Source organism: Calypte anna, chromosome 7 (assembly GCF_003957555.1).
Source record: "Calypte anna isolate BGI_N300 chromosome 7, bCalAnn1_v1.p, whole genome shotgun sequence".
Classification (NCBI taxonomy): domain Eukaryota; kingdom Metazoa; phylum Chordata; class Aves; order Apodiformes; family Trochilidae; genus Calypte; species Calypte anna.
In genome coordinates this window covers 31,288,727-31,316,434 of record NC_044253.1, presented here as the reverse complement: position 1 = coordinate 31,316,434, position 27,708 = coordinate 31,288,727, and the positions used below count along the sequence as shown (strand labels likewise).

Here is a 27,708-nt window from a genome sequence, read left to right as displayed (position 1 = left end):
TCTTGTCACGTTAGGATAGAGTTAGCTGCAGGTGGTGTTTCAGATAGAGCTATACGTATAGAGAGACATTGCTGGAAGGCAGCATAAGAAAAAGCTAGGTAGATGACATTAATGAAAAAAACAAAAAAAAATTTATTTTTTTTTTTCCCCTTATGCAATTGGAAATGAAAGATACAGATTAATATATTTCATTTTTTATCCTTTCCCAAGAAAATAGTTTACATCTTATCTTGGGAGGGGGTTATCTTAGAATTTTTTCTTCAGAGACCCAATAAAAAAATTACTAAAATGAAGACAGATGTACAGCTGAACTGTTTTCAGGAAAAAAATAGTTTTACACTGGGATGTAGTACAGTTGAAGTATTTTCGTACACACGCTTAAAAGACATGAATCCTCAAGGTGACCAAGTTAAGGTAGACACTATGTTTGTGATACAGCTCATCCTATCTGTAGCTTGTATCTAAGAATAACATTTATGAGCTTGAAAGCCAGGCATGTTTTTTAAAGTCAGAAAGGAAGGCAGCAAAAGCTTAGCACCACTTGCGTTTTTATGTTTCGAGTCCCTGTTCGTATTCTTTACTAAAAACAGCTTGCAGAAAAACAAGTGGAGGAAGTGCAATGAAGAAATGCCCTTTGCCAGCCTAGTATTTAGTCTTTTCCGTAGATTCTGCTGTTTAGCCAAGGTACAGTGAGGTCAGGGAGGCAAAAAGAAAATATTTGATATAAAATTAACGTCTGTCATTGGCAATCAGAGGCTTGAAGGTAAAAGGCTGTGGAATAGCTGTTTTCAATTAGAGATGTGTGATCTGTGTATCTCCCTGGAACTTAGGTGGCATATGTCTTTTCATAAGTTTATTATTTTAAATCCATGGTTGTGCCTTAGCTTGTCCCCTCTGTTTGGATTTGAGAGGGCAGTCACTGTGAAGAGAGAGATAGCTGTCACTCCTGCAGCAAACCTACTGTGCAGCTCTGCTAAGCTTCTGACTTCACAACACTGCAGATAAGTTTTTCTCTCTGGTATTACTACATTAATCCACCAAATCAGTTCACTTATCTGAGACCAGTGCTTTGCAGAGGTTGAGACTATGGGAGCTGATCCTGCCACTGGGACTTCTGCAGCCACATAGAGTCCAGTTGGACTTCCCAGCTTTAGATTAAAGACGGAAGCTTGTGCTTGCTGAAGCCAGACCTTGAGTCAGGATCATATCATCCTTGTAACTGCCAAGGTTTTACATATTCCTGGATAAACTAACCACTTAAGGCCTGATTAAGTCTACTCAAATTTGGATGAATTACCCAGGTCGTTAGAGAGCTACTAGTTTTGGCTGACAAACAGGCCTCATCAGGACAGAGATGGAACCAGCATTGATTAATTCTAACCTAACCATGATATAATTTGGCCAGGTAGGCTTTTAGATCCTTTCCATTATCTATGTCAGCACATAACCTTGCTGTAAGGAGGCTTTCTGAGCACTGAGTTCTTTGGCCAGCAAAGGAAGGAGATGTCCTAGCTTGACTCAGATAAAGAAGAATCTGCTAAGCATCACTGTACCTGGTTCACTGTACTGCTATTCCTACAGCCTGTCCTAAAGCATTTTTAATCTTACCTGAAGATCAAGCTGAATATGAAACTGTAATAAAAGAACATGTTAACTTTAGCAGAGCTGTAACTGTCTTTAGCTTTGCCAGCAACATCAGTTGGTGCTCCTGACTGAAAAGCAGTGCCTGGCCTGGAGGCGGAACCTCTGAAGGGGTGCAGCTCTGTTGCCCCTGCCCCTTGCTTTGCTGTGGCCAGGAGGTCAGCTTAGATTTCCTCCTGCTCACATTCACTCATAAAATATTCATGTCAAGTTATCTGTCATTTCTAATTTCCCCGTATCTCTTGCTCTTATCTCTTGAGTAGTCAGAAAAAAACCAAAAAAAAACCCAAAAAACACAACCCCAAACAAACAAACAAAAAACAAAAAAAAGAGAGAAAAAGGCACAGTTGCACTATTTTTAATATTTCCAACAAAAAAGGCAGATGACATTGGGCTGTCATCAGTTCAGAGAGTTAGTCAGTGTGCTTGCCTGATAGCAGTTAATTTGTCACAATTCCTTCCTTCTATCTACAACTCAGTTGAGGAAACAAGCAGAAGCTAGGGCAGTGCTCTCTGGGGGAAATATCAGCAACCATTTCATTTCCTAGGAAGAGCAACTCCAGTAAATGAGCAAATGCAACCAATTTCCACTCTCTGGTATTTCAAAGAATGAAAATATAAAGGATAGGTCCTCTTCCTGGAATGAAGAAAAAATGAAGAAAACTTGTGGGAGAAGACAGCTCTTAATTATATCTGCTAACCTTATGACTGCAATTCTAACTCTTTAGTACCTATCTAAAGGAGCTGAAAGGCACAGAAGCAAGAAATTTTCTCAATATAGTTCTTTGTCATGCATTTCCATACTGTATAAACTCTAGAGGAGAGACAGACATTGTGAACAGCCCTTCACTTACTACTTCCTTCACAAAAAAACCCTATTATTCTCTCTTTCAGTACAACTCAAATACATTCAGAGTTATTATAGAGAGAACAATTTTGCAAGATAATGAATATTCCCAGGCTCCCACTGAAATTAACAGAATGTTTTGGCATTAGGAACTTCACAGAGTCAGACCACGATTAAAGATCTCCAGCTCTTCCATGTAGCGTTTTCTGTTCCTGCAGTATTCATTTCAGTGTACTTCAAAATACCAATATTCTCAGGAGCCATGCTCCATGTTGCTGGCAAGAAGTGAAAAGAAAATAAAATTGAATTTAGCTTAAGTATTTTCACAAAGCACAAGGGAGGAAGGAAAAAAAATAAATTGACAGGTGAAAAAAAGCATACCATCTGTTGGTAGAAACATATGGAAAAAAATCTTGAAATAGTTCAGAATTACACCAAAACCAGAATTTTGTAGTATCACTTCATGATAACAAAAATATAGGAACTGTGTTTCATAATTTTTAGTCCTTTATTTCTTTGCCATACTTACAGGTCTGGCAGTGATTCTCTGTGGGTCCCCAGCATCGGCCTGTGCAGGACTTGTGGCATCGACCACCTTCAGGACAGACAGAAGGAAGAGACAGATTAGAAATGTGGCTTCCTTTCATTTCTTCAACATCCAGCAACTGCTGAAGAGGAGGGTTTTTGGTGGGTTTCTATGCTTTACCAAGGTCAAAACACTGCAAATAAGGTGCAAATAAATAACCAGAATTGGTGTAAAACATAAGAGGTATGGGTACTTCTCTAAGTACCTAAGTACCTCTCTGCTATGTATCCTGGATGAGACATTTTAAAACAAACAAACAAAAAAAATGAGCAAGTTTGGAGGACTGGGGAATCATTTCACCACCCAGCCCTATTACTATTACATGTTATGTCCTAGGTAAGACCCACTCATTCCTTCACAGGAGAAGGGATGGTTGTACTAGAGACAGTATCTATCTCGTGTTCAATTTCATCTGAACACTGGGGTGATACACTCAGTGCCTTTGATTAAAAGCCACCCCTCTCCCTCCAAAGCTTGCACAGTCTTCATGTCCATTATCATGCTAAAGGAAATGTGCCCTGTGCAACTCCTTAATCCCAGCACCAGCTAAATTTAGGAACTTCCCCTTTCTGACTGCTGGTTCTCCAGTTGCCTGCAGTTAAGCTTCTGAAGGAACCTCATGTGATGCTCTACATGTGCTCCTTCCATGTGCTGGCAGGTTTAGGCCCTCAAGAAAAGTGGAACTGTAGGTACTTCTACTGTAAAATACAGGTGGATAAAGAAGAGTTAGAAACAGAGGCTTTTATAGACTACCTAGCAATTACTGACTGAAACCTGCTTGGACTGAGGAGGGAGTTGAGGTCACACCTTTCATTTCATGGCTAAATGCTGACAACTGTGAGGGGAAGCAGAAAGAGAACTGCCACATTCTTTGCTGGCTGCATCTTAAGTTATTTGAGAAGACACTTGGAGAGACCCACACCAGTTGTGACTGCAAGTAGAGAGACCTTATTCTGTAGCTCCCATCCAGATGTGGTCAGAGCTCAGCCACAATTCTGCTCTTAGAGCTTCTCCCTCCTGAATACCAAATAGTTGCAGAGGATGCATGGAGTGCCTGTCTCACTGCACCCTGCACTCCAGCTGCCAAACCCCAGATGTGGCAGGGCCTGGGGTGCAGGCAGCCAAGCCCTTCCCACCCAGCCAGACCTGAGGGATGAACAGAGAAAGCCAACAGTACTGTTTTAAAAGACTTTGCAGGGTCCTTATCGCTGCTCTTTTGACCACAGGAGCCTAACCTCATCTTTGATTAAACTTTAATTCATCCCTGAATACTGCTGGGATTCTATTAAGCCAATTTCCCCTTTGAACCTGATCCAGAAGCTTTTCTTTCAATCCTGTTTTAGCAGCAGCTGCTGTTAACATTGCTCCATTACACTAAATCAAATACTTCCCACATAGGAGACAGAGTTGGAGAAACTGCAAAATGTCTCTCAGCTAAGGTTGGATCACCCCAAAAGAAAAGACTGCTCCTCTTATACCTATGAGACACCATACAGCTGAGCAAGCCCATCGTGAGAGCTGTGGAATGTTGGAATTTGTGTCACTACTTTTCCCAAGGTAGTGTTCTTCCCTCAGCACTTGCACGGCATTCACGATGCTGTCGCTGATGTTGTACAGTAATTACCATACTGTATGCCAACTGCCTTGGTAAAACTACCAGCTCCTTGCTGCATTCATGTTCATTTAAAGCATTTATCCTCAGGAAGTGTTGCTGCTGACATCACCAGCACATAATTTGCTGTCACGTTCTGCCATCTGCTTATTTAGATCACAAATGTACTATAAGTACATAAGGCAAACTCATTCTGGCTGACAGGGAGGGGACTCCATCTGGCATGAATAATACAACTTTAATCAGTAATAACGATTGTGATGATTATTAAGAGACTATTGGAACCTGGTGCAGAAAGCAAATAGATCCATATTGATTAATAAGAATGGTAGTTTAAAAAGAAGGTGAGGTGAATAGCAAATTAAAGGAAGAATTTTAACAGAAGAGACTCACTCAGATTAAGCTTTTCTGTTGGCTCTGGTGCTCAATCAACTGAATAAAAATTACCCCCAGGAAGCAGGGACTTCTTCTGACAGAAGCGCAGGAAGGAGAAAGGGCAGGGTCCCAGGTGCATGTTCAAATACCCTTACCACCACTTGTTTGGCTTGGTCCTCACCCAAGCTGGAGCATCCCTACTGGAGTAGCTAGGGAGAAACCACAGCCCATGGACATAGGAGTCTTGAAAGACTATTTTATGCCTGATCCTTCCTTGCAGTCATGCCTGTCTAGCTTAAGCAGTCTGGAGTTTAGGGAGAAAACCAGAAACCTTGCAGCTAGATGCAATATAAAGCAATGCACAGATCACATGTAACCACATATTTCTGAGGCAGAATAAGGCACAAGCTTGGCCATTTCTTCCTCTTTCTGTCCCTGGATTCTACCCCCTTCCAAACCATAATGTATGCACTGGGCTTTTTCCACTGCAGTATGTGCAGAGAGAGAATACAGGAACAACTTCAAGTAACCTCTAACTAGAGAGGATACCCACACCTTCATAAAAGCTACATTTGAAATAAAACACTTCATACCTCTCAGCTCTGAGTTGCTGAGCTGATACTCAGTACACAGCCAAAAATATATTCAACCAGCTCTGCTCCTCCTGCAAATAAAAGCAATCCTGCATCTTCAAAAATAATTTCTTTTCTTTTTTGTTTTTTTAACTTGCATGCTGGCTTCCTGATACATGACTTTGTTTGGCAGTGTCAGATGATCATTTGCATTTAAATAGAGATATTTAACAATATAGCAAGGAAAGGCTGCTAGTTTTCTTTTTTTTCTCATTTCTCAACTCAAAGTATCTGCTTCATTATTTTCATTTTACTCAGGTGCACAGACACAACAGGAGTTGAACCTGTAGGCAGCACACCTCTGAATTGCATTTTTCCATGACCTTTTGAAGGTCAAATATACTGAGAATTATCATCAAAAAACAAACTCCAAATAGTCTCTCTATATTGGTTTGCTTGTTTAAAAAGAAAAGTAACTTTCTTTGCTCTCTGTAAACTGTCAGGTTGCCCAGAGAAGCTGTGGGTGCTCCCTCCCTGGAAGTGTTCAAGGCTGTGTTGGAGCAACCTGGTCTAGTGAGAGATGTCCCTGCCCATGGCAGGGGTCTGGAACTATATGATCTTTAAGGTCCCTTCCAACACAAATCATTCTGTGATTCTATGGTATGGACTGGTCTAGAGTCTTCCTTCATGTAACTCAGTATTTCATCTGGTTTTCACTACTGTGGTAAGGACAAATTGCCACCTATTAAAGATCAGCTCTGTAAATCTAACATAAAAATAATCCCATGGAAGTCAACATAAACAGCCAGAAGCATAAGGAGAATTCATCTGAGGAACAGGTCTCATGATTACATCTATATGTCAGGCTTAAACAATACTAAATCTATTGGCCCTATTTATGAGGTCCTTGTAATAATGATATCACTTCTGGCAGATCTTTCTGTATAGATTTCTTAGGATTTGTAGATTGTAGTGAACCAACAGTCTAGAGAAAAAAATTTCAAACCATTCTTGGCATTAAAAAAATTATTCCCATTACTCCCTGTGTCTTGAAAATATTCTAAAACTCCCCAACATAGAGCAGGAAGGGCTAAAAGAAACAACTAATGAAGAAATGGCAAACCATGAAACTGAAGAAGTGTTCTGCTGTTTTGTTTTGATACAGCTGAGATTAAAGAGTTAGAACTCCTTCCCATGATTTCCTCCACTGGTTCTTGACATCAAAACGTGTTCCAAAGTCCTGGTGGCAATAGAAGGAACTTAGGGAACACTCAGACGCAGTGAAACAGCCCATCCATAACAACTGATCATGCTTGTTCTTATTACAGTCAAACAGTTGTTCAAGAACCAGGTGGAATTTGGCCAAACACTCCACAGGTACCTTGCAAGCACTACCTTGTGCATTCACTAAATTCTTGAACGTGAGTGAAGGCACAAAAGAAAAAAGCATTTCTTTCTCTTCTAAATTAGATTTGGAGAGAAAGAACCAGGAAAAATCACTTGCCTTGTTACAAATGTGACTCTACAGAGTACACTTCTGCTCCTGAATAGTAGCATTGTTTCAAATACACGATGACATTTTATTCACTAGTTTACAGAGGAGGAGGGAAAGAGTTAAAAGGCTTACATAATTTTTACAGGGTTTGTTATGAAATCTAGGTTTATAAAGAGCCCACTGGAAACTGAGAATTCATTTTACTTTGGCAAATTCCATGCAGAAAACCAATGGCTCATCTCCCTTTGCTCATATTCCCTTAGCCAATACTATCACAACAGAACTTGATTATGGACTCTGGTGCAGAGCATCCATGTTGTACCTTTCAGGTGGAGTTTTATTTGCAGGAGATGCTTCTGCTCCCCCAGCTGGGGAAAGTCACCAGCATAAAAGATTTGCTCACTAGCTTGGGAAATACCAAGGTTACTTCATCCTTGTGCTTTCCTGAAAATTGAGAAGGGCTTTCCTTTGGCTCCAGACTGACTTTATTATTTCAGGAACAGTAAAACCACAAAGGATTAAGTTACTGACAAGACAAGAAAAATGAAGTTCTCCTCTTAGCTCTAATCTCAGTGTAGTACAGAGAAGAAACATTGCTTCTTCCTCATCAGCTATGCCAGCTGCCTCAAGCAGACTTCTCTCAGTAGAAGGAAAGTAGAAATTAAAGAAATAGCCTCACTTTGCACAAAGCTTGCATTTACAGATGGTTTCTACCAGGTTAATAAATTATTAATAAATGTTAGCATATCTGTAATACACTGATACTGAAGTCCAAATAAATACTGCCAAAATAAAGTGGCTTTGATGGTTACAAGACATCTATCTAACAGTCTAAAATTAACTATCAAAACATCTATAAATCATTCATTAGCTTCTATAAGTTACTTATGAACTAATCCTTCACCTAAAAAATTAACTCCTACAAAAATGCTAGAGATGCCACATATGTTCCTAAACATAGGTAGCCTAAGATCCAAGGTACACTCTATGCTAAGAGTCCCTGTCTCTTCTGCCCATTGCTTAGATAGGACAGAAGGTTTAAATAGACTTGCACAGCAGCTGGAACTCCTTAGATTATGTAGGAAGAGATAACAAAATAAAAAATGATTCAAACACTGCAGCACAGCATTAACAAGAATTAAAGATACTACTGTGATGGATCATTCTGCTTTATCAGGCTGTAATGCTTTCTGTGTCCTCGTCTGACTATTCGTATTGTCAGACATTCATCCAGTCAGTCACACTTCTTTGTGTAAAAATCATTTTACATTTTCTTCCAGCCTTGTGCTAGTCTTCAGATCTCTTCTATTGATTTAAAAGTTAATTATCTGACAGAGACTCACACTTTCCAGGATTTCTTTTCTTCATGGCAGTAGAGACACATGTCACAAGAGAAAGTAAAACTTTCTGTAAAAAAAAGAAAGTGTCTTACAGAAATATCTAGTGCTCACTTTCTCCTCCTCTGTGTAGAAGTGTGACAGTAATCCAAGGTCCAGTTCCTCTACTGCTAACAAATTATGTTGTCTTCACTCATGTCAGATGAGTTCACTTTGGAATGTACCACCAAATGCTCTCCTGATGTGGGATTAGTTCTATAAAATCGAGGCTTTTCTTTAGCATCCTGCACTGATAGAGTTACCTTTATTGTGGGAAACAGCAGCACCTCAACAGAGCTTTCTGTCTCCTACATGTTATTGTTCCTTCTACCCTGTGAAGTCTCCATGCCCAGTAGAGATACCTTGCCCAAATGTTAATGGCATCTCTTCACAGTGAAAACTTGTCTAGCATTCATCAGAATCTTTTGCAAGTCCTACCACCATCCACAGCAAAGTTTTCGATCGCGTATCCCCTAACTTCCAGGTGTCTGCATCTGGCACACAGGGATCTCTGAGGTTCAGCAGCAGTGGAAGCCCTCATTCTAACAACTGGACTTCCAGCTCTGCCATTCCATGCCTTTATCTTCTCCTCATGTTCCTCAGGAGAAAGGAAGAGAGAGAGACACAAAAGTGGAGAGGGGCACAGCGAGCTGAAAAGAAACAGCCATGGGAAATGAAAACAATCCAAGAGATATGCCCTGAAAGACAGGGAGAGATATGGGGCAGTGTCAGGGAGAGTGGGGAGAGGGAACACAGAGAAAATAGAACCAGCACTGAAAAAGCAAAACCTGGATACCAAAGGAGGATAAATTTTCTTGAGTAATGTGGGACAGAGACAACCCTCACTTGTACACAGTGACTGGGGATTTGTTGAGAGATGTGAAATTACAGTGTATCACTGGGTATGCTGGTGGCAGTTTTGATTTTGAGAGAGATTGGCCACCAGAGGTAAAGAAATAAATGAAAAGTCAAGAAGAGCATGTCAGCAGCACCAAACGGGCTGAGGCTGGTGGATTCATATCTATCACTGACAGCTCTGAGCTGATAGGAAGCTCACTGTAATGTTACTTCAGCTGCTACAGAAAAATGTCTTAAGGCCACAGTAACAGCTACACAGAAAGGGACCTGAGGGGCGTAGTGAAAACACTGGTGATTTTTCTCTGCCTGGAACAGACCAGACTGGTAAGTCTGTATGTCTTGATTAATTTATTGGGGGCTTAGTCATCCACACAAAATAAAAACCTTCACATATGACATAGTCTAAAACTTTACACTGATTAAGCAATTAGGAGCTATTAATTATCACTGCTTATAGCTATTAGCACAGAGCAATGCAAGTGAGTTCCCCCCACTGTGGCAGTGAATTAGTTTCAATCAGCACCGAATGCCTCTCTGAACAGAGACATGGGGATCCTGAGCACATGGGGAGACCAGCTGGAAGGCTAAAGGATAGGTCAAGTCATACCTGCTGCTTGGCAGGCTCACCAAGAACAAGATCTTGGGAATCTTTCCTTGTAATCATTATTGCTAAAAAGAATATATTCCTATCCAGTAAGCCCATCCTCTCTCTCACACTTGTAGCAGAACCTCTTCCTGAACAGCAGAACAGCTTGGTCTCTGTCCAGTGAGGGTCTGGACAGAGGTACCCCCTCTGTCCAGGGGGTACCCCATTTCTACACTGCGGTAGAAATGAAACAGCCTCCCTCATAAGGACCTCCCTCAAAGCACACAGACTGACAACCCTGGAGCCCTTCAAAATAGAGGGGTAGCTCTCATTTTGCCTTTCCCCTGTGTGAAAGAAAAGGGAAATGTTCCCCCATCTGTAGATGGTAATGCTCACCTAAGGGGTTATGCATCCCACTTTCTCATTTGCTTCCTGTGATGAAGACACTCACCTCCCAGGACATCAGCCCAAAAAACAGTCTACAGGCATTCTCTGGGGGGAGAGAGCACAGAACAGGCACCCATCCCTCCTCACCACAGCTCTCCTGTCAATGAGGGAAGCTCAGTGACTGAAGGGAGAGAGCTGGACACAGCATGCAACCACTCCTCTCAGAATTTCAACAGAAGGAGCAGCAAAAACCCAGATCAGACTAACACGGTGCAGTTTCCACTAGGAGATGGAAGATAGGAGGTACAGACTGGAATGCCTTCAGGCAAGCTAGAAAACTGAACTCCGCTCCTGCACATCCCCAAGCTGCTAATATATTTTGTCAAAGGGGAGCAAATTCCTTTTTATTAAGGAAATTTCAGCATGAGCAGAAAACGGGTCTGTGAGGGGAGGGTGGCAGGCACTGCAGATTCCCAGCAGACATTAAAAAGCTAACACCTTCTATGCCTTTATATTAATTTCATAATTTTCCCTTAGTTTGTTCCTGGTAGGTACTATTTTAATGGACTCCCTCCTCTGTATGTAGGTGCCCTAAGGTACATGAATTTCCTCTCTAATCAAGAAGCAGCCACTGGAATGCCTAACTCTGCAACACCCAGACCCTCCCTTGCCCCAGGACACTGCCCCTTAGCTCTCAGCTCAGGTGCTTTTGAACTCTGGCTCACAGCAACAAGTGCTTCAGTCTGTGGTGTGACAACACACAAAGTGAAAAACCACACAAAACTCAAGAAGCAGCAGCTCCTACTGAACACAGAAAGCAGATGTTTACCCATGTAAATGCCCGTAGTAAATCTTAAGCCAAATATCTGTCCTCAGGTGCAGCAATAGACTTACTGCCCAGTGCATAATCTCAGCTGAGAACTGAAGGATGGAGACAGAGGTTTCTCTTTTGGACGCAATGTGCAACACTGGCTGAGAGATCTCTGCACTGTTTGAGGAGATTTTCAAAGGAGATGCTCAGCAAACTCAGACAGACTGAAAGGTATGTGCCAAAGCTGAGAGTGCTCTTGTGCATGTTTAATACCAACTCCCCCAGTTTTCAACCAGATCAAGTCAGTCAATACTACATAAGTCAAAATAATGTCCTGTAATTCTGTTCCTGTAATGCTGCCAAAGCCATAATAAAGTTTGAACAGAGGGACATAGAGTTTTCATTTTTAAAATAAAGTAATAACTTCAAAGAAAGGAAATGAAAAGTTGAAATTGAAGTGGCTTTTAAAAGTAATTTTCTTTTTCTTTATGCCATGCAATATTCCTAGAGTCTGGCTGGATGCAGTTAGGTGTCCTAACATTTTAACCAACTTTTGACTCAATTAGATGGAAATACTAGAAAGGAACAGTCCATTCCTATGACATCTGGAGTCCAGTTTCAGATAAACTTCGGATAACTATGGTAAGATGCTTATTAAAATGTAATTGCTTATTCAAAATGTATCTCTGGCTATTTAAAACAAAATTGATTATTGCAAAACAATGCCTGGACAACAGAAGCCCATTCTCTGTTGGAAAACAATGGCTGGGTATATACTCTGATATTTAGATGCAGTGCTTGCTGTCTACAAACATTCAATGGCAGTAATCCTACAAATTCCAGATTACAGTTTCCTGGATAGTCTTCAGTTGTCAGAGATCAGCACAGAAGTGATGCTGTGGATATTCTGTGACTATCAGGCAGGCATAACACAAGGAATTTGAGACGAAGCTATTTTCATACATAACAATTTGTATAAATCATTAGAAAATCTGGATTGAGCGTCTTACTCTGCAAATATTTCCAGCATTTTCCCTATGTCAGAACACTTCACTTATGACAGCTTTTATGAGGTTTTAAAAATAAATTACACATTCCTACCAGAGGACCAGAAAGGAGATTCTGAGATGTGAGAGCTCCTTTGAATGTGAGCCTGAAGAGATGCTACTGTGGAGGTCCTACACACAGGGACTGAAAGCTTGAGGGACTGCAGGAGCATAAAACACACTTTCTTTTTGACTTTGATACTTCCTATACTTTGTATATTGCTTAACAGACAGAAACTTCCCTTCTAGTCACTCAGCTTTGAAGCCACAGCACTGTTCTCTTCCCTGCAGGAGAAACAGATCAGAGAGAAGCCCCTGAAACCACCCTGAGTTTGAGGAGAGCAGTGGCCTGACCTCTTTAGCCAGACTGTCCACCAAAACAGGACAAGAACTTAAGTGGCAGTTCTGAGAATTTCTGCTATAGCAGGCATGTGCAGCAAAATCCTTAAAATAATGCAGATATGATAGCAGTAAAGGCTTGGGGTGTCTTTTAGTTTTATGCAAGCAACAGAACAGTAAGTTGGGAGAAGCCTGTCACGATGCCAGCTGGATGCTCCCGACACAGCACCAACCCACTGCCACCAACCCACATTCCCTAACCCTAAACCCCCCCGTGCCCTGGGGGGACAACCGAGCCCCCTCTGAGCTTCTGGCTAGAAAGTGCATCTTGCAAATCTAACATCACAGCTTCAAAGAGTGGGATGCACACAGCAGCTTCAAGAAGCAGAAGTTTCAATTAAGTGGATGATTTTATAGTCTTTTTTTTTTCCTCTTTCCCTATGCAGCTCTCCAAAGGCAGCCAGCTGGAGCAGCTGGAGCTTGCTGTGAAAGACCAACTCCACTCATCCACCCACCACTACAAATCTGTCAATTGCCATTCAATTATACTACTTTAATATTCAAAGTATTTGGGGTTTATTTCCTGCTTTCAAGAAACACTGGTGTTTGTGATAAAGCAAGCTGCTTATAATGGACAGGGATGTTTTCACTGAAACAGAAAGACTGTAATATACTGCTTGAGAAACAATCTGCTTATAAACAGGTGATTCACAGTAATACATTATACACACACACAGGTTGCCATTTAAAGATAAGCATTTACCAACAGTTGCTACACACTGCTATCTGGAGCACTACTTAAATTCTGCAGCTACAGACCTAGTGTCACTTTGTAATTTTTTCCTCCCTCAGCCTGGTAAATTGTGCTGCTTGTTGCATGACTTTCTTCACCCTGTTAACTGCTGTAAGAAATAAAGAAGGTGTGAGAGACTGATCTCACTGATTTGAAATTGTCCCAAAAGAACAATTTTGAAGTGAATAGCCCTGTCTAGGGCCAACCCTGTCTGGCTGGTCTAGCCCTGGCCAGAGCTGAGCAGGGGGTGACACTTGGAAAGAGATAAAAACTAAGAACTAGGGTGGAGACTGCTCCCCTTTTCTGAGGGCCAGCCTGCAATGCTGGGACATCCCTCCAGGCACAGTTACCCTGGCCAGGGTGGAGGAACCACCTTGGTTGTCCTGATACTGAGGTACCGGGGTAAGGGGGCTAGAGCAGAGCAGGGGGTGACACCTGGAAAGAGATAAGACCTGACACCCTTCTGCAGAAGCTCCCCTCCTCCAGGCAAGCATGTTTTCAGTGGCTCTGATGCTAATGGACCTGGCCTGGACCGAAGCAGAACAGGGGTGACACCTGGAAGGAGATAAGAACTGATGAGTGGGTGGGGGACTGCACCCTTCTGCAGAAGCCCCTCCTCCAGGCAGCCTGTCTGCAATGGCTCTGATGCCAAAGAACCTGGCTTCTGCAGAAGCTGACTGACAGCTGAACAAAAGGAACTCAGGAGTATTTATGGCTGTCCCTGCTGTGGCTGTTTGGTCACCTCTTGACCCACTGCCATCTCCTATCGGAACCTGTCCAGGATCAGCACCATCCTGAAGAAACTCGCTGGGCAGGTGGGCCCCTGGTGGTGACGCTCTCTCTCTCTGTTTTTTCCCCCTTTCTTACCCTTTTTTCCCCTCCACTTTTCTCTCTCTCTTTTATATCTTCTTTTCCTCTCTCCTCTTTTGCCTGTCTCTGTAACTTTGCCTGTGTAAATTGTCAAATAAAATCTGCTTGCACCCACCCTTCTACGGTTGGACTTTGTTTCGCAGATCCAAAACAAAAATAAATTCTAATGTTACCTCAGACCATACCAGAAGGTACTCTGCAAAACAGGTCAGCACTTTGGCAGGGCAGGGGTTGGTTTGGGGTTGGGTAATTTTTTGTCAGAGGTTCTTCAGAAACAGTTAATGCTGGCTTTCTCAGCGCCCTCCTTTCTGGGTCCAAAGCTCCTAAAGGTCCCCAGCGTTGTATCAGTTCCCTTGCTAGATCCTTGCTGTAGGCTCTGGCAGCCTAAGGAGTTTTGTCCCTCACAGTATGATTTGCATTAACTAGGTATACTTATGTTTGTTACTTACTTTTTATTCACTGAATTCAACAGTTAGAGGCATTGTATTTCCATTAAATGCCACGTCTTCCTGCCTTTCAAATCTGTTTCAAGGGCATATACCAACTGACAAATCCCTTCTGAAAATGCTGGCTGAAGGTTTTTATTAGGAAACTAAATGGCTTCCCTCTATTCAAAACACATTATGCTGGGTTGAGGAAAAACATTACAGGCAACTTCTAGCAGTTCAGCTTGCCATACTAATGCAGAACAAGTTAATTCTATCACTGGATTTCATGTATTTCTCCATATTCAGTTACATATGCTTGGCAAAAACTATTATTTAAAAGCAGTTTCTTCTATTACTGTATTTATCTCTCAGTTCCAGGTAAATAAACAGAATCTATCCTGGCAAGAGTCCTTGATGGTAGGAAAAGAACCTCCAAGTATGTTGAGTGAAAGGAGGTTGTGTGACTTTGTGGCTGTCTGCAGTCAGCTCTTATATAAATTTTCTTTCCCACCGAGATATCCATAAAAGTGCTGCTGAAATGTAATGCTGCAAGCCCTGGAGGTGTGTTCCACACAGACACAGCTTTCAGAAAACAGTTTAGTTGTATGTGGCATTTTATAGAAAAGAACAGCTTCTCCTCCCAGCTTTGCCATGGTGACACTGGCAGCAGGGAGCGTATTCTGCACTGAAACCACCTGTCTGCAGAGGCCCCATTCCCTGGTCTCCAAACATACATTTAAAATGTGAATTGAACTTCAAGTAATAACCTCAGTGAAAGGTTATAATTTAACAAACTCTGCAATAACAAATGTCTTCAGTGCATACTTTCTGGCGTGCCATTTTCTCCGTAGGTAGTTTCCAATTTAGATGTTCACCAGAAAGGATACACTTGCTGCTACTCTGGAAGCTGGCTTTGAGCATGAATTAGTCATTTCCCCCTTTCCTTCTTGCCTGTTTATATAAATATACTGCTGATAGTCTTTTGTAGAGTGAAATTCTTGTGCTTTAAAAAAAAAACAAAATATCTTGCAGCAGTAAGTGGACAAAATGCAGTTAGCTCACCTGTCTCTAGGAACCAAGGGTTCAGGATTTGGTTTACATGTATTCATCATCTACACGCGATTGGTTCCTGCTACAGGAGCATCTACCAGTCTAACAAAAAGTTTTTCAAGGACTGACATCTACACTGCATTTAGACCTCCTGATTTTTTAGTCTCTGATGGCATTTTTACTGCAGGAAAGGGCCCCATCCTCCCTTCCACTCCAAGAATCTCCACCAGTGGGGTTTCCTGATGGTAGGAGGACAGGTACTGAACAACAAACTGTTTTGGATGGCCCACTTGGAAACACTGGTGTGCACACCTGTAGTATTTTATACAATTTAGCCATAGTGTAACTGAGAACTGGTAGAAGTGTGAGACTTGTGGGAGAGATAGCAAGGATCTGAGGAACCCCTATTGTTTGTAACTAGCACATAGTTCCTCCAGAATTAAAAACCCAATGGCTTGACCTGATTATAAATCTCCAGATAAGTCACTATGTGAAAAAATGATCCTTTTCTAATACTGTGACTACTGGTGCAAAAAAAAAAAAAAAAAAAAAAAAAAAAGAGCTACTGTGTTCTGTGAAGAATTACAAGGCCACAACTGAACACTAAATCAATGGGCTACCTGTCAGACCTCATTCTGTAGCTGCAACAAATGCCTGTACACAAATTCACCTGTGTACATTGTAGTATCTGATGGAGAAGAAGGCTTATCACTTACACAAAGTCCCATGCAAGTATTAACTTTTTGGTTTTGTGAAACACAGTACAAGAATATACTATTTATGCTGAAGGGAATGTACATGTATCCACATGGCTACTTTTCTACTATACCAATTGAAAAAAAATTTAGGAGATTTCAGCCTTAAACTAATCTGACATGAAGAGGCATTTCTACCAAATTGTCCCCGTTTCTGCAGTAATTTAAAGATTATAATTTTAGAAACTATATTACTATTACTCCTCTTGCTAGCATGTGGAAAGCTTGCAGTAGAACATGGTCCAGCAAAGTCTCAGTTACCAGGGCTGGTGGGGCAGCAACAGGTTAAACAAAATAAAGCAATTGACAAAGAGAATGGTGACAGGGAAAATGAAGAAAGGAAGATAACCAAACAAAAACCCAACCAAAAACCAGAATACAGAGCCAGCATTGACTAACACCAGCCCAATACATACTGTAGAGAGACAAACATGTCAAACTGAGCTATAATGCTTCCAAATACACCTGTATCCAGACACTGTCAACCACAGCTGGGATTGTCTGCACCAGGGGAACAGAGAACTGGCTTCATAAGCATCTGTGCAGCTGGCTAGTCCATCCTCTGCTCCCTTAATTAAACTGCAAAGCACTGGCTAAATGGTAAACATTTAATTAGATTTGTCTCTGGGTTTCAATATTAATAAAACATATGAAAAATGCATTAAGAGCCAGCTAACTGGGGCTCTCTTGAAGTAGCTGTAAGAAGCAATTATAATACAATTGGGGTGTGGTTCCCTGGGGATCACTGCAGGTTGGATGCTTTTTAATATTCCAGCCAAAGGCTTAGAAATTATTAAAAGACCGGGGCAATAAAACTTACTGGTGACAGGAAGACTGTAATCCCAAAAATTACAGTGAGGAGCAGTTAGCAATAGAGAGTCCAGCAGGTAAGATGGAGTCTATCAGACCAAACGTCTTTCATACAGCCCAATGTGAGATTGCACACTTTGGCATAAAAGCACCCAGGGTACATTTTCCTGAATATAAGGAGTCTCTAAATTACACAAATGTCAGAGCTGCCTGAATACCATGTTCCTCATGTGAAGCTGAAACAAAGGATACATTTTTTTTTTATATTAGCTAAATCTGTAATAAAACATTTGGGTTTCCACCTTTTAAAAGAACACAGAAAAATATTCTGTATTGATGGGCAAACAATACTGTTCTAGGACTGGAAAGAAGTTCCTCACTATGAGAGATGTGAGACCCTCTATCTGATTAGCTTATGAAAAAGTGACCAAGAGGTGAGCTCATTACATGGTGCACACCTTTTCTGCAGGGAGAAAATCCTTGCTACTAGAGGGCTCTTTGAGCTAGCTGCAAAAGGTGCAAGAAGCAACATCATCTGTAATTTAAAACCGTATTTGAATTAGACATAAAGGCACCTAATGCTATATCTCTTAATACTAGGGGAGTAATCAGCTTCTTGAGGGATAGCTGCACTTGGGCAGTGCTTCAGAGCAGTGCTAGGAGGGTGCACACAGGACCAAAAGCACAGCCCTGGCCCCCAGCTCCAGCTGAGCCAGGCCTGGGGCTGCTTCTGAAACTCAAAGCTGGGCTGGAATCAGGGCTGTGGTTAGGAAAGACACCAGGCAAGTGGATGACACTTCAGGGCTCCACATAAAGAAAATCAGAGCTAATACAGTTTCAAGACTTCTTTTGCCCTTGAAAAAAAAATCTGTGACTCAATAGGTAAAAAAAAGAGACATTTTAAAACAGTGTTTCCCTTGAATGGGATTTACTGAATTAGAGGTACACAGCTAAAGACCAAGCTTTTTCTTCCTATGCACCATCTAACAATATAAAAGTGCTTCTGCCTAACTCAGAAACTGGGAGTTTTTACATTACCAGGCACAAGAGACAAAGCAGTGTCAGAAGAGTACTATAGTATGAAAAGCTAATAACTCAAATTGTTTTGCTATAAAAAAATATCTTGCCAAATATTCCGCTTTTTTTACACAGCTAGCAGGGGCTCAGGTGAAAAGCCAGGTCAAGCTAAGGGAGTTTTTTCCACATATCTCCCTGCACTTCAGAGTCTAAGCAGAAATATCAGTTCAGGACAATACTTTAAGATCAGCTTAATTTTTATAGAGTTCAGTTTTCACAGCTACTACATGGAGTTCTGGGTTCTTCATGATAATTTTTTGAAGAGCAGCATTTTTATTTTTATTTAAAGCTGGAAAACAGAACCTAATCTTTTAATCTTTATTACCCAGTTACCTGCTCTATCATGGACGTGCATCCTATGGTTTCAGCATTTTAAAATATGTTACTGATTTATTTGAATGTGTGTTACTATGTTACTATGTAAGCAACCTCAATGAAATAATTCATACCCTTCAGGCTTCTATGATTAACAAAACCTCTGAGAAAAGCTCCACTGAAAATTCTGATTTAATGCTGCAGTCCCTGTCAAATCCTGCAAAAGAGCGAACCTGGCGCAACGGGACTTGAGTCCAGTCTCTGCTAACTGCCAGACCAAGGAGGACACTGAGGACACAGATCAAAGCACCTGAATTTCCACTACACTTTCCTTAAAGCCAGTCAGAGAGGATTCGTCTGCCAATCTGAAGTAATTTTACACAAGAAGTCTAATCCCTCCTTCTTTATTTCTTGCACCACTGCTTGGAACTTCACCTCAGGTTTCTAGCTCTGCAGGATACATCTCCAGCTCTTCTGTTAAAGGACTAAATCCAACAAGTAGATGTGGTAAAAGGGGAATAGGCTCTTGCAAAGCGTGGCTTTACTGTGCATGGCTAAGGATTGAATTCATGGTTTATTTTTGGAAGGAGAGAAAAACGATTTTCAGCAGTGCTGAAACAAATTCAATAACATGTATCTAAAGCGGAAATTTTGTTCCTTAGACCGTTAAGAACTTTCAAGATTCCCACTGCAACATCTCCAGCACTAAAAAAACAACAACAAAATAACAGGCTGAAAGTGTTGATTTCAGGTAAAGGGAAGAAAAGGCTGCTTTCAAACTACAATTAAGTTTAAAAGGCTCAGATACAAGATGAGTATGGGAAGAACAAATGCTAGTAATATTTCAGCATATGAGTCAAAGTGCCAGGCACAGAAGTATCTGTCCTCAGAGAGCTGTAGTATATACATGGCCCCTGGTATAACATTTATTTATCATATTTCAGTGGTGTGTGCTGAGCTCTGGGCCGGGCAGCCACGGGCTGTATTCATCTCAACAGTAAGACTGTAAAACTCAAAGGCCTCTAACATGAGCTCTTCTGCATTTGATCAGAACATGAAACAATGGGCAGAATGCATTTCAGGCTAACAAAAACAAAAAGGAGAAGCAGCACTTAGAGTTCATATGCGTGCAGTATTTCCACTGTAGTGCTGAGGATACCGCAGCATTTTCAACTTACTTCTTAAAACTGATGTAACAATGAAAGCCTGCAATGAAGGGAATCAAAAAAGATCTACTCCCAGAGTTCACTGGCCATATTCTTTTCTGTCTAGCTCTGATGTAAATGAAGAGGATTGCCAGAGCTGGCAGATCCAAGGTATGAAATAAGCACAGAGGCAGGAGACTGATTTTATTTCAAAGCATCTTCATTTCCCTCCATCCTTTTGTCTTCCTCTGCTGATTGCCTTGGCCCAGCAGGGCGGGTTGCAAGTGAAATTATCCCTGAATTGGGACCATTATCAGCTCTTCTGTCTGGCTGGAAGAGAGCAGCACCAGCAGCTTGCAGTATGCTCCCTCATGGGGGAAGATAAGAAAGGGACATGGCTGAGCCCTGAGCATGCACACACGCTCCCAGTGCAGCTGTACCAAACCTGCTGGTGTCTAGCTGGCATTGCAAGGACACAGCAAGTCCTGTTCATTGGGCTCTCTGAAGGTGGGTCCTTGTTCTTTTGGACATGTAGGCACCTTGGGGGTGATTTCAGGTCTGCTACTGGTAGCTGGAAACAACGGCAGCAATGCCAGAACACCAAAGGGGTTTGTGGTTTAGGACCCGCTGGATTTATGAGGTGTCTCATTCTGATACTCATGGCACTTCACAGCCTTTTGTCTCCAAAATAATCTCTGCCAGGGAGCACTACAGAGGTGGTCATGATGAAAGAGCCCTAACAATCCCCAGAGCACAAGCCACCCTCCAGTCCTACAGATAAGCCCAGCTAAGCATGGCACACAGGCTGATGAAGGTACCCAGCTCTCACATGTTCATGTTTATCCAGACTTAGCTAAACTACTGATAGAAGGGACTTTGTTGAGCTTGACACAGAGGGTTTGGTTGGTTTACACTCCCATATTGATACAGCCTCTCTAACACTTCCCTGTCCTGCAAAGGCTTTTAAATTAGCAGTAAAACCCACTCATTCTTTTCAAAATATTCTGGCATGAAAAGTCCTTTAGAGTTGCCATCTCCTGCACTTAGAATATTCTCAGTAATGCCAAGCAACATGGACTTACTCAGCTGCAATGGACTTAGCCAAGACTTGGATTTCATGAGGAGGCTTCTGTGACTTCAGGCAATTTAATACAGTCATGTAAAATAGCAAGTAAATGCAGACACAAATGGGTCCAAAAAAGCATGATACACAGCCCATGCAGAAAAGCACCAGAAGCTTTGTAATGCACTGAGTATTATTTGCAGCAGTGAGAAAACAGCAATGCTGGGCTCTGCAATCACCCACCTTGCCTAGCAAATTATGAAAAGTGACATGTGAGCCAAATTTGAGAAGTATACACCTTATTTATTGATAATCTATACTGATTTCCATTCTAAGGCTATCATTCCATGTTCATTTCTTTAAGTCTTTTCTGCACCAATGCAAATAAATTACCTTAATTCTTTTGTAAACTACCATTGTAGCATAATCTCTTTCCCTTACCTCTTGACAGGTAGTTTTAATGTTTTATAGTTGAGTCATTTCATCTGAAGGATTTATATATATATACACACATACACATCTGTGTGCGTGCATGTGTGTCTAATACATGGACAAACAGAGAGCTGTTTAATTTTAGGTTATTTCAAATTGTGATTTCTGGACCATGATGGTGATTTTTGTTCTCCAAAGCCTTAACGCATTTGTTAAACTGTTTTAGCTATTTGTTGGCTTTCTGTTTAATGACGTTTAGGTTTTCAGCTATGTAAGTTTTAAAGACAGAAATTGTTTGGATTAGCTAATTTAATCAAATTTCACAAGAGTCATGAATAGTACTGAGATGGAATCCAGGTTTTTGGAGGTGGAGACTTATGTTTAGTAAATTAAATATAGTCTAACTGAGCTCTGCTCTATCCCAAGTAAGTAAAAAGAAACTAAAATTTGGATGGCTATCTTAATGAAGCTACCTTCTCACACAGCCCTCAGTCATCACTGAAAGAATGCTGTTTATCAGGTTCATCAAGCACAAATGGCAAAGCACAAATTGTTCCTACCTTATGTTTCAAAACAACTCAAAAGGAATGAAAGAATGTTTTAAGAAAACTGAACTTAGGCATACACATTCAAAAGAATGAGATAATATTTGCCTTTATGAGTCTCAGGGTGTGATTCCAGAAGTACTCAGCACTGATTTTGCTCCCATCACTCTGGAGTTACCAGTAAAATTGCATTAGCTAAAAAAATAGTACTGATGTTGATTGTGTTTTTAAAAGACCCTAGTTCCCTAGTGCTGCAAAATATTTGTCTTGAAGAACTGGTAACAGTTTAAGAAAAAAAAACCAAAAACAAAACAGTAACAGAAAAAAACCCAGAGTAACAATCAAGTCTTGTTGAAGTAATGACTCATAAAAGGATACAGACATTCCTAAACCTTCAAAAGATTTATCAGTTCTGCTTAGAACTGATCATCACCAGTGCTGAAGTTTTTTAATATGCAACTATGATAGCTGGCTGCATTACAGCTACGTCATGTTTCCAGCCAGAGGCAGAAGAGATGATCCTCAGCTGTGGTGCTGGGAGATGGAGAATCAGTGGAGTTTGGCAGTGCTCTGGAGCAATCCGTATCTCAAGTAGCTGTGCTCTGGTTCTGAAGGTAGCAGGTGCCACACACCAAAGCAAGTAACATTATGGAAAATGTATCATACCACAAAGCACTTGGTTAAAAACAAATTGCTGCTTAGAAATCATGAGGCCTCGTCAAATGGTTTTTGCCTGGAGTCTAATTTGTTGTCAGAATTCCTAAAATAGACCTGAAGAACTGAAGCTGTTTCTTGGCTGCATTGGAAGCCAAAGAGGCAATGAATCAATAATAGATCCTGGAGGGACACCATAGGATTTGATAAGGGATCCAGAACATCCTATGTCCAGGATGCTCTGAACAGTATGTCTGCTGTGCTGTCACTCCTGACATCAGTTAAAAAATTCTTCCCAACCTGTCCCAGAATTTCAATGCTGATACATCCTGAGGGTACTGTTTAATAGCATGCTACTCTTTTTGAATGCACATTATTATATTATGGAATGTTTTATCTAAACACTTTTTTACCGTTGTCACTACCATTCACTGGAATTCATTATTGCTGCAAGAGTCATCAAAATAATACTGAAGGTAAATAGCTCCAGGGTAAAGAAATAGAAAAATGGATCCAACAAATTAATCAAAGTACACAGATACTACAAGTTTAACATAGAGACCATTAAAATAGAATATATTAAAACCAGAAATATTCGCTATATTGTGAAGACCACCCCATCCTCTGCAAATTCTCTCTTTCTTCACAGATACACAAGACTACAGGATAACTATTTCTTAGAGATTTATTTCTCATCTAAAGTCAGAATATCCTTGAGTTTGTAACATTAATTACTCCAGTAGCTAATTATGATGCCATAGACAGACTATTGTGACTCAAGGACTAGAATGAGCAGCAGGAACAAATGCAAAACAAACAATAACTTCTGTGCTTCCACAGCAGCACAGTAGCTTTAGCAATAAACAGAAAAAAAAAACAATACAAAGAGAGAAAACAGATGAAAGAAAAATCAGAATATGTCTGATGTTCACAAATACTCTCAAAAGTGTTTTTAAGATTAGACTGAGTGTCCCCACAAGCAGCTTACAGACTTTGATGAAAGCAGGAAAATTTTAAAAATACAATTATCTGTAACATAGGATCAGGGAAAACTTGTGGTCATATTTATACTGCTTTGTTCTGAGTGGATGACAAGAATAAAACTGGTACTTACATCCTGAGCTGCCATTGGTTGGAACCAAAGTGAAATTGGAGGCCCAGGGGTTACGCACAATATCCTGCCAATGGATGGTGTCTGCGAAGCAAAGAAATTTGTTCTGGCCAACATACACCCCTCCATTCAGTATTTCTGCATAAAAGAACAAAACAACAGATTTGTAAAACTTCAGACAGATTAAGTCTATTGCTGCTCTGCGTACTGGAAAGAGAGGGCATAAATTTTAAATGAAGAAATTTCTCACTGTATTCTCAGTACTCTGAGCACTGGAGGGCAAGTAGCTTATAGCGTTTGTAAACAGGAATTGTTCATTGATAAAGACAGCCACGCAGCTGCTAATGACTTACTGGGTTTACCTGTTGTTCAGTGTGATCAATATAGAACAGTTCTGCTATTTGTGGGTAAAATAACTTTGAAGACTTAACTGACTTTAAAAACACAAGCAACCAGTCACACTGTGCTGTATTTCATTAATACATATGAACACTTAAAACATACAATAAATTAATGTGTTCTGCTGGGGCAGGAATCTTCTGAGCCCACAATATGTGAGAAGGCTCCAGTCATCACAAGGTCTGGAAGAAGCATATTTACTGGTCAGATTGTGCTGCTGTAATACCATGATCCAAAATACTCAAATACTCAGTATCTATGATTCCAAACCACTGCTGACATGTCTTACTGGAAGCTTTGTGTCAAAGGGAGATGGTTTCTGAGCAGATGAAAGGGATTGTTTTTTTTTTTTTTTAAAAGCATGTTCACGTTTATACCAGTTGGTTTAAAAAGATGGCTTGTTCCCCTATCTCCAAAGACCAGAGTTTTCAAGTCTCAACATGAAAACGATTTTGCAGTTGCTGATTGTAGCATCAGGATTTCCTCTGGAGAAGTATCTGTTTTTATTTTACTGTCTAAGATCTTGCAAAATTCACAGTTTCTCTTCTTAACCTGGCTTTTCTATTTCCAAAGCACTGGACAATCCATGTGACATCCATTAAAGTTAACAGAAGCTATGAAGCTAAAACCTCCTGCACTGCTTAATGTCAGAGGTTTCACCCTCAGCAAAGTAATGCTGAGGGTTAGTAACTAAATGGCACCTTAGGATGACATGAAGCAGTGCTATATGCCCAGGAGAGGCACACTCCTCATGGACACATTAAGAGTGAATCTTAACTATGGCAGCAATGATTAAGGTCACCTGATAGTCCTCATTTGCTAAGAAAACCTTTAAAAGCTGTAATGGGAATGCTAATGCTGACAAACAAGAAAGAAGGAATTAACTGCTTATTTTAAAAAAAATATTGGTGTTTACAGGCCACAGCATTCAGTGGAGGTGGCCTACAAGTAACAAATGTATTAAATAAAGGATTGTCTGTAAATACATCTTTCCACATATTAGTCAGTTCAGGGTATTACTATTTCTTAGAAACCTCTGGTTTAAAGGCTTGGCTTTTCATTAAAAAAGGGACTTAAAAATGAAAACAATAATCATAATCTTATACAGAAAAGATTCCAGATTAGAGATACAGCAATGATCTGTCTGTATGATATTATGATGATCCCTCAAAAAAGCAATACAGCATCTGCTAGCAATTCTGCTCTGTGGAAAAAGTGGGACTTGGAAGAATGTTTGAAAACATGATTAAGGATGATTTCTCTGTGTTCTCTATACAGGCTAACCTACTCAGTTATGGCACAGATTTTAATTAAAAATAACACCTAACAAACCATGAAAAACTAAAATCTACCTACATCCATAGCTTCTTAAGCACTTACACAAATAGTGTCACTACCAGCTGGTACATCTAAACACCTACCACTAGTGTAAATTTTGTTTTTTAGAACATTTGCTCATGACAGTATCTATAAAATTCTTTTTCCTCTAGGAACCTTGATGCAGGCAGCATCTCTCTTTAAAAATAATTGTAATAGTGTCAGTTTGTGGAGAAAGACTTTTTTCAGTCTAAAAGTAACCAGAAATACTCCCCTCTGTACCATAAGGAAATCTGACAGCTTTCCTTGTGCTTTACTGAAAGCAAACATGGAAAATGTTCTGACTTCCTTCACTGCTGAATAATAAATGTCACACTTGCTGCCCTTCCCCCAAACCACGGTACAGTGTCTTTACTTGCCCTGCAGGCTCCCATTAGTCACAGGTGAGAGGATTAAAGTTTACAAGTCTATTCATAGGGTGATCCTGAGAGTCTGCTGATCTCACTGACTGGAATTTGGAAAGAGATCAGAACTAATGGCTGGGTGGAGATTGCTCCCCTTTTCCGAGGGTCAGACTTCCATGCTGGGACATCTCTCCAGGCATCATTGCCCTGGCCAGGGTGGAGGAAGCCACCTTCATTGTACTGATGCTGATAGCTGAGGTGGGTGAGCAGAGCAGGGGGTGATGCCTGGAAAGAGCTGAGACCTGATGGCTGTGTGAAGATGGAAATTCCCTCCGGATGAATCTGCAATGGGGTGAGGAAAACACCTGGATTGTGCTAATGCCAATGAACCTGGCTTCTGCAGCAGCTGAGTGACAGCTGAACAAAAGGAACTCAGGGGTATTTATGGCTGTCTCTGCTGTGGCTGTTTGGTCACCTCCTGACCCACTGCCATCTCGCATCGGAACCTGTGCAGAATCAGCATCATCATGAAGAAACTTGCTGGGCAGGTGAACCCCTCCTGGTGAATCTGACTCTCCCTCTCTCTCCCTCTTTCTTCCTCTCTCTCTCTTTCTCTCTCCCTCACTCTCCCCCTCTCTCCTTCTCTCTCTCATCTTCTCCTTTTCCTCTCTCCCTCTTTTGCCTTGACATTTGCTTGTGCCAGTTGTCAAATAAAAGTTTGTGCTTGCACCTGACCTATGGTTGGACTTTGTTCCCACGGACCCAAAACAAAATAAATTTTAATGTTACTCTGGACCGTAACAGCGATACATTACTAAACCTGAGTAATAATATCAAAGATGGGCTCTTACAGCTATTAAATAACCCTGAGATTAAATTTTAGTATTCTTTACAGTACTTGTGCTTGCCTCTTCCTGCTCTGTGGGATGCAGACACATCCCCTTTCTATCTTCCCATTCCAACCCGCTATCCCACTTTTCTTTATGCCAAGTCCTCGGCATGTGTAAATCAGCAGAGATGCATCAGCTTCACTGCCTTCAACACAAATGTATTTTGCATTTCTTTGCCCTCTCTTAGCAAGAACTATGCCTGCAAAGACCTAATAAACCCTGTTACATGTTAAGCAAATGAAGCACAAATATAATACAAATAGTTACTCCATAATGAACTCATCATCATAAAGTCATCTCATTTTAATTTACATCACTGAAAATGAGAGATAAAGTTAAACAATAAACAGGAGGAGAGAGGCAGGCACCTTTGCCTGTGCAGATGGGTTAGCAAGGAAAGGCAGGCAAAAAGAGCTTTCTCCTCCTGCATGCAACGCCTGAGACACCTCTTTATTGAACTCTCTCTGAGACAGGAGCAGAAATGAGAATGACAAATCCTCAGGTGAATTCTGTGGCTTCTATTGTAAAGAAAGAAGCCAGCTCCTGCTGAAGAAGCACTGAGAAGGACTGCTCACAGTGGAATGTGTTCTAAATATCATTTGGTGGAAGTATTTTTGTCTTCTAAGACAATTTTTCGTGACACTGGAAAATTGTTAGTCTCAGTAGAACACTGCTGCCTGGGAGAGGAGGCAAAGCACTTGGCTTTATCACCTGCTGCCTGAAATACCAACCGTGCTGTGCTGGCAGCTAACATTACCCCGGGACTTGTACAGTGCTGGGGGACAGAGTTACAAAAGGGGATTTTGATGGACAAGTCCCACTGGCTCTCATTGCAAAAAGAGTTCCTAAAGGCATCAAGCTATTTTGGATACCTTCCTGGAAGGTATTGTTGGCCACACTTCAGAGGATCATGATTTCCCATTTTGGCACCAGGGCTGCAGCCAATGCTCTCAGTCAAGGAATGGCCCCGAGGTATTTTGCCACTTGATTCTGAAGAGAATGCAAAATGTTATCATCTTCCTTATTAGAGCTACTAGTAAAGTAGCTTAAAAGCCAGTAATTCTGTAACCCAAGTTATAGGAAAATAAATCAGCAAATGTATTCACCACTGACTTCTGT

At 41.0% G+C, this 27,708-nt stretch overlaps 1 protein-coding gene across 3 annotated transcripts in view; it reads right to left on the bottom strand.

Moving 5' to 3' along the window:
- Positions 1-27,708, bottom strand: part of ERBB4 (erb-b2 receptor tyrosine kinase 4) — a 629,260-nt gene that overhangs the window by 188,849 nt on the left and 412,703 nt on the right. For all 3 annotated transcript variants that reach the window (XM_030453944.1, XM_030453945.1, XM_030453946.1), the window contains exons 4-5: positions 23,583-23,717; positions 3,018-3,083 (exon numbers count right to left, since the gene is read on the bottom strand). In XM_030453944.1, coding sequence (XP_030309804.1) covers positions 3,018-3,083; positions 23,583-23,717 — 201 coding nt within the window. The remainder of the gene's footprint in view (positions 1-3,017; positions 3,084-23,582; positions 23,718-27,708) is intronic.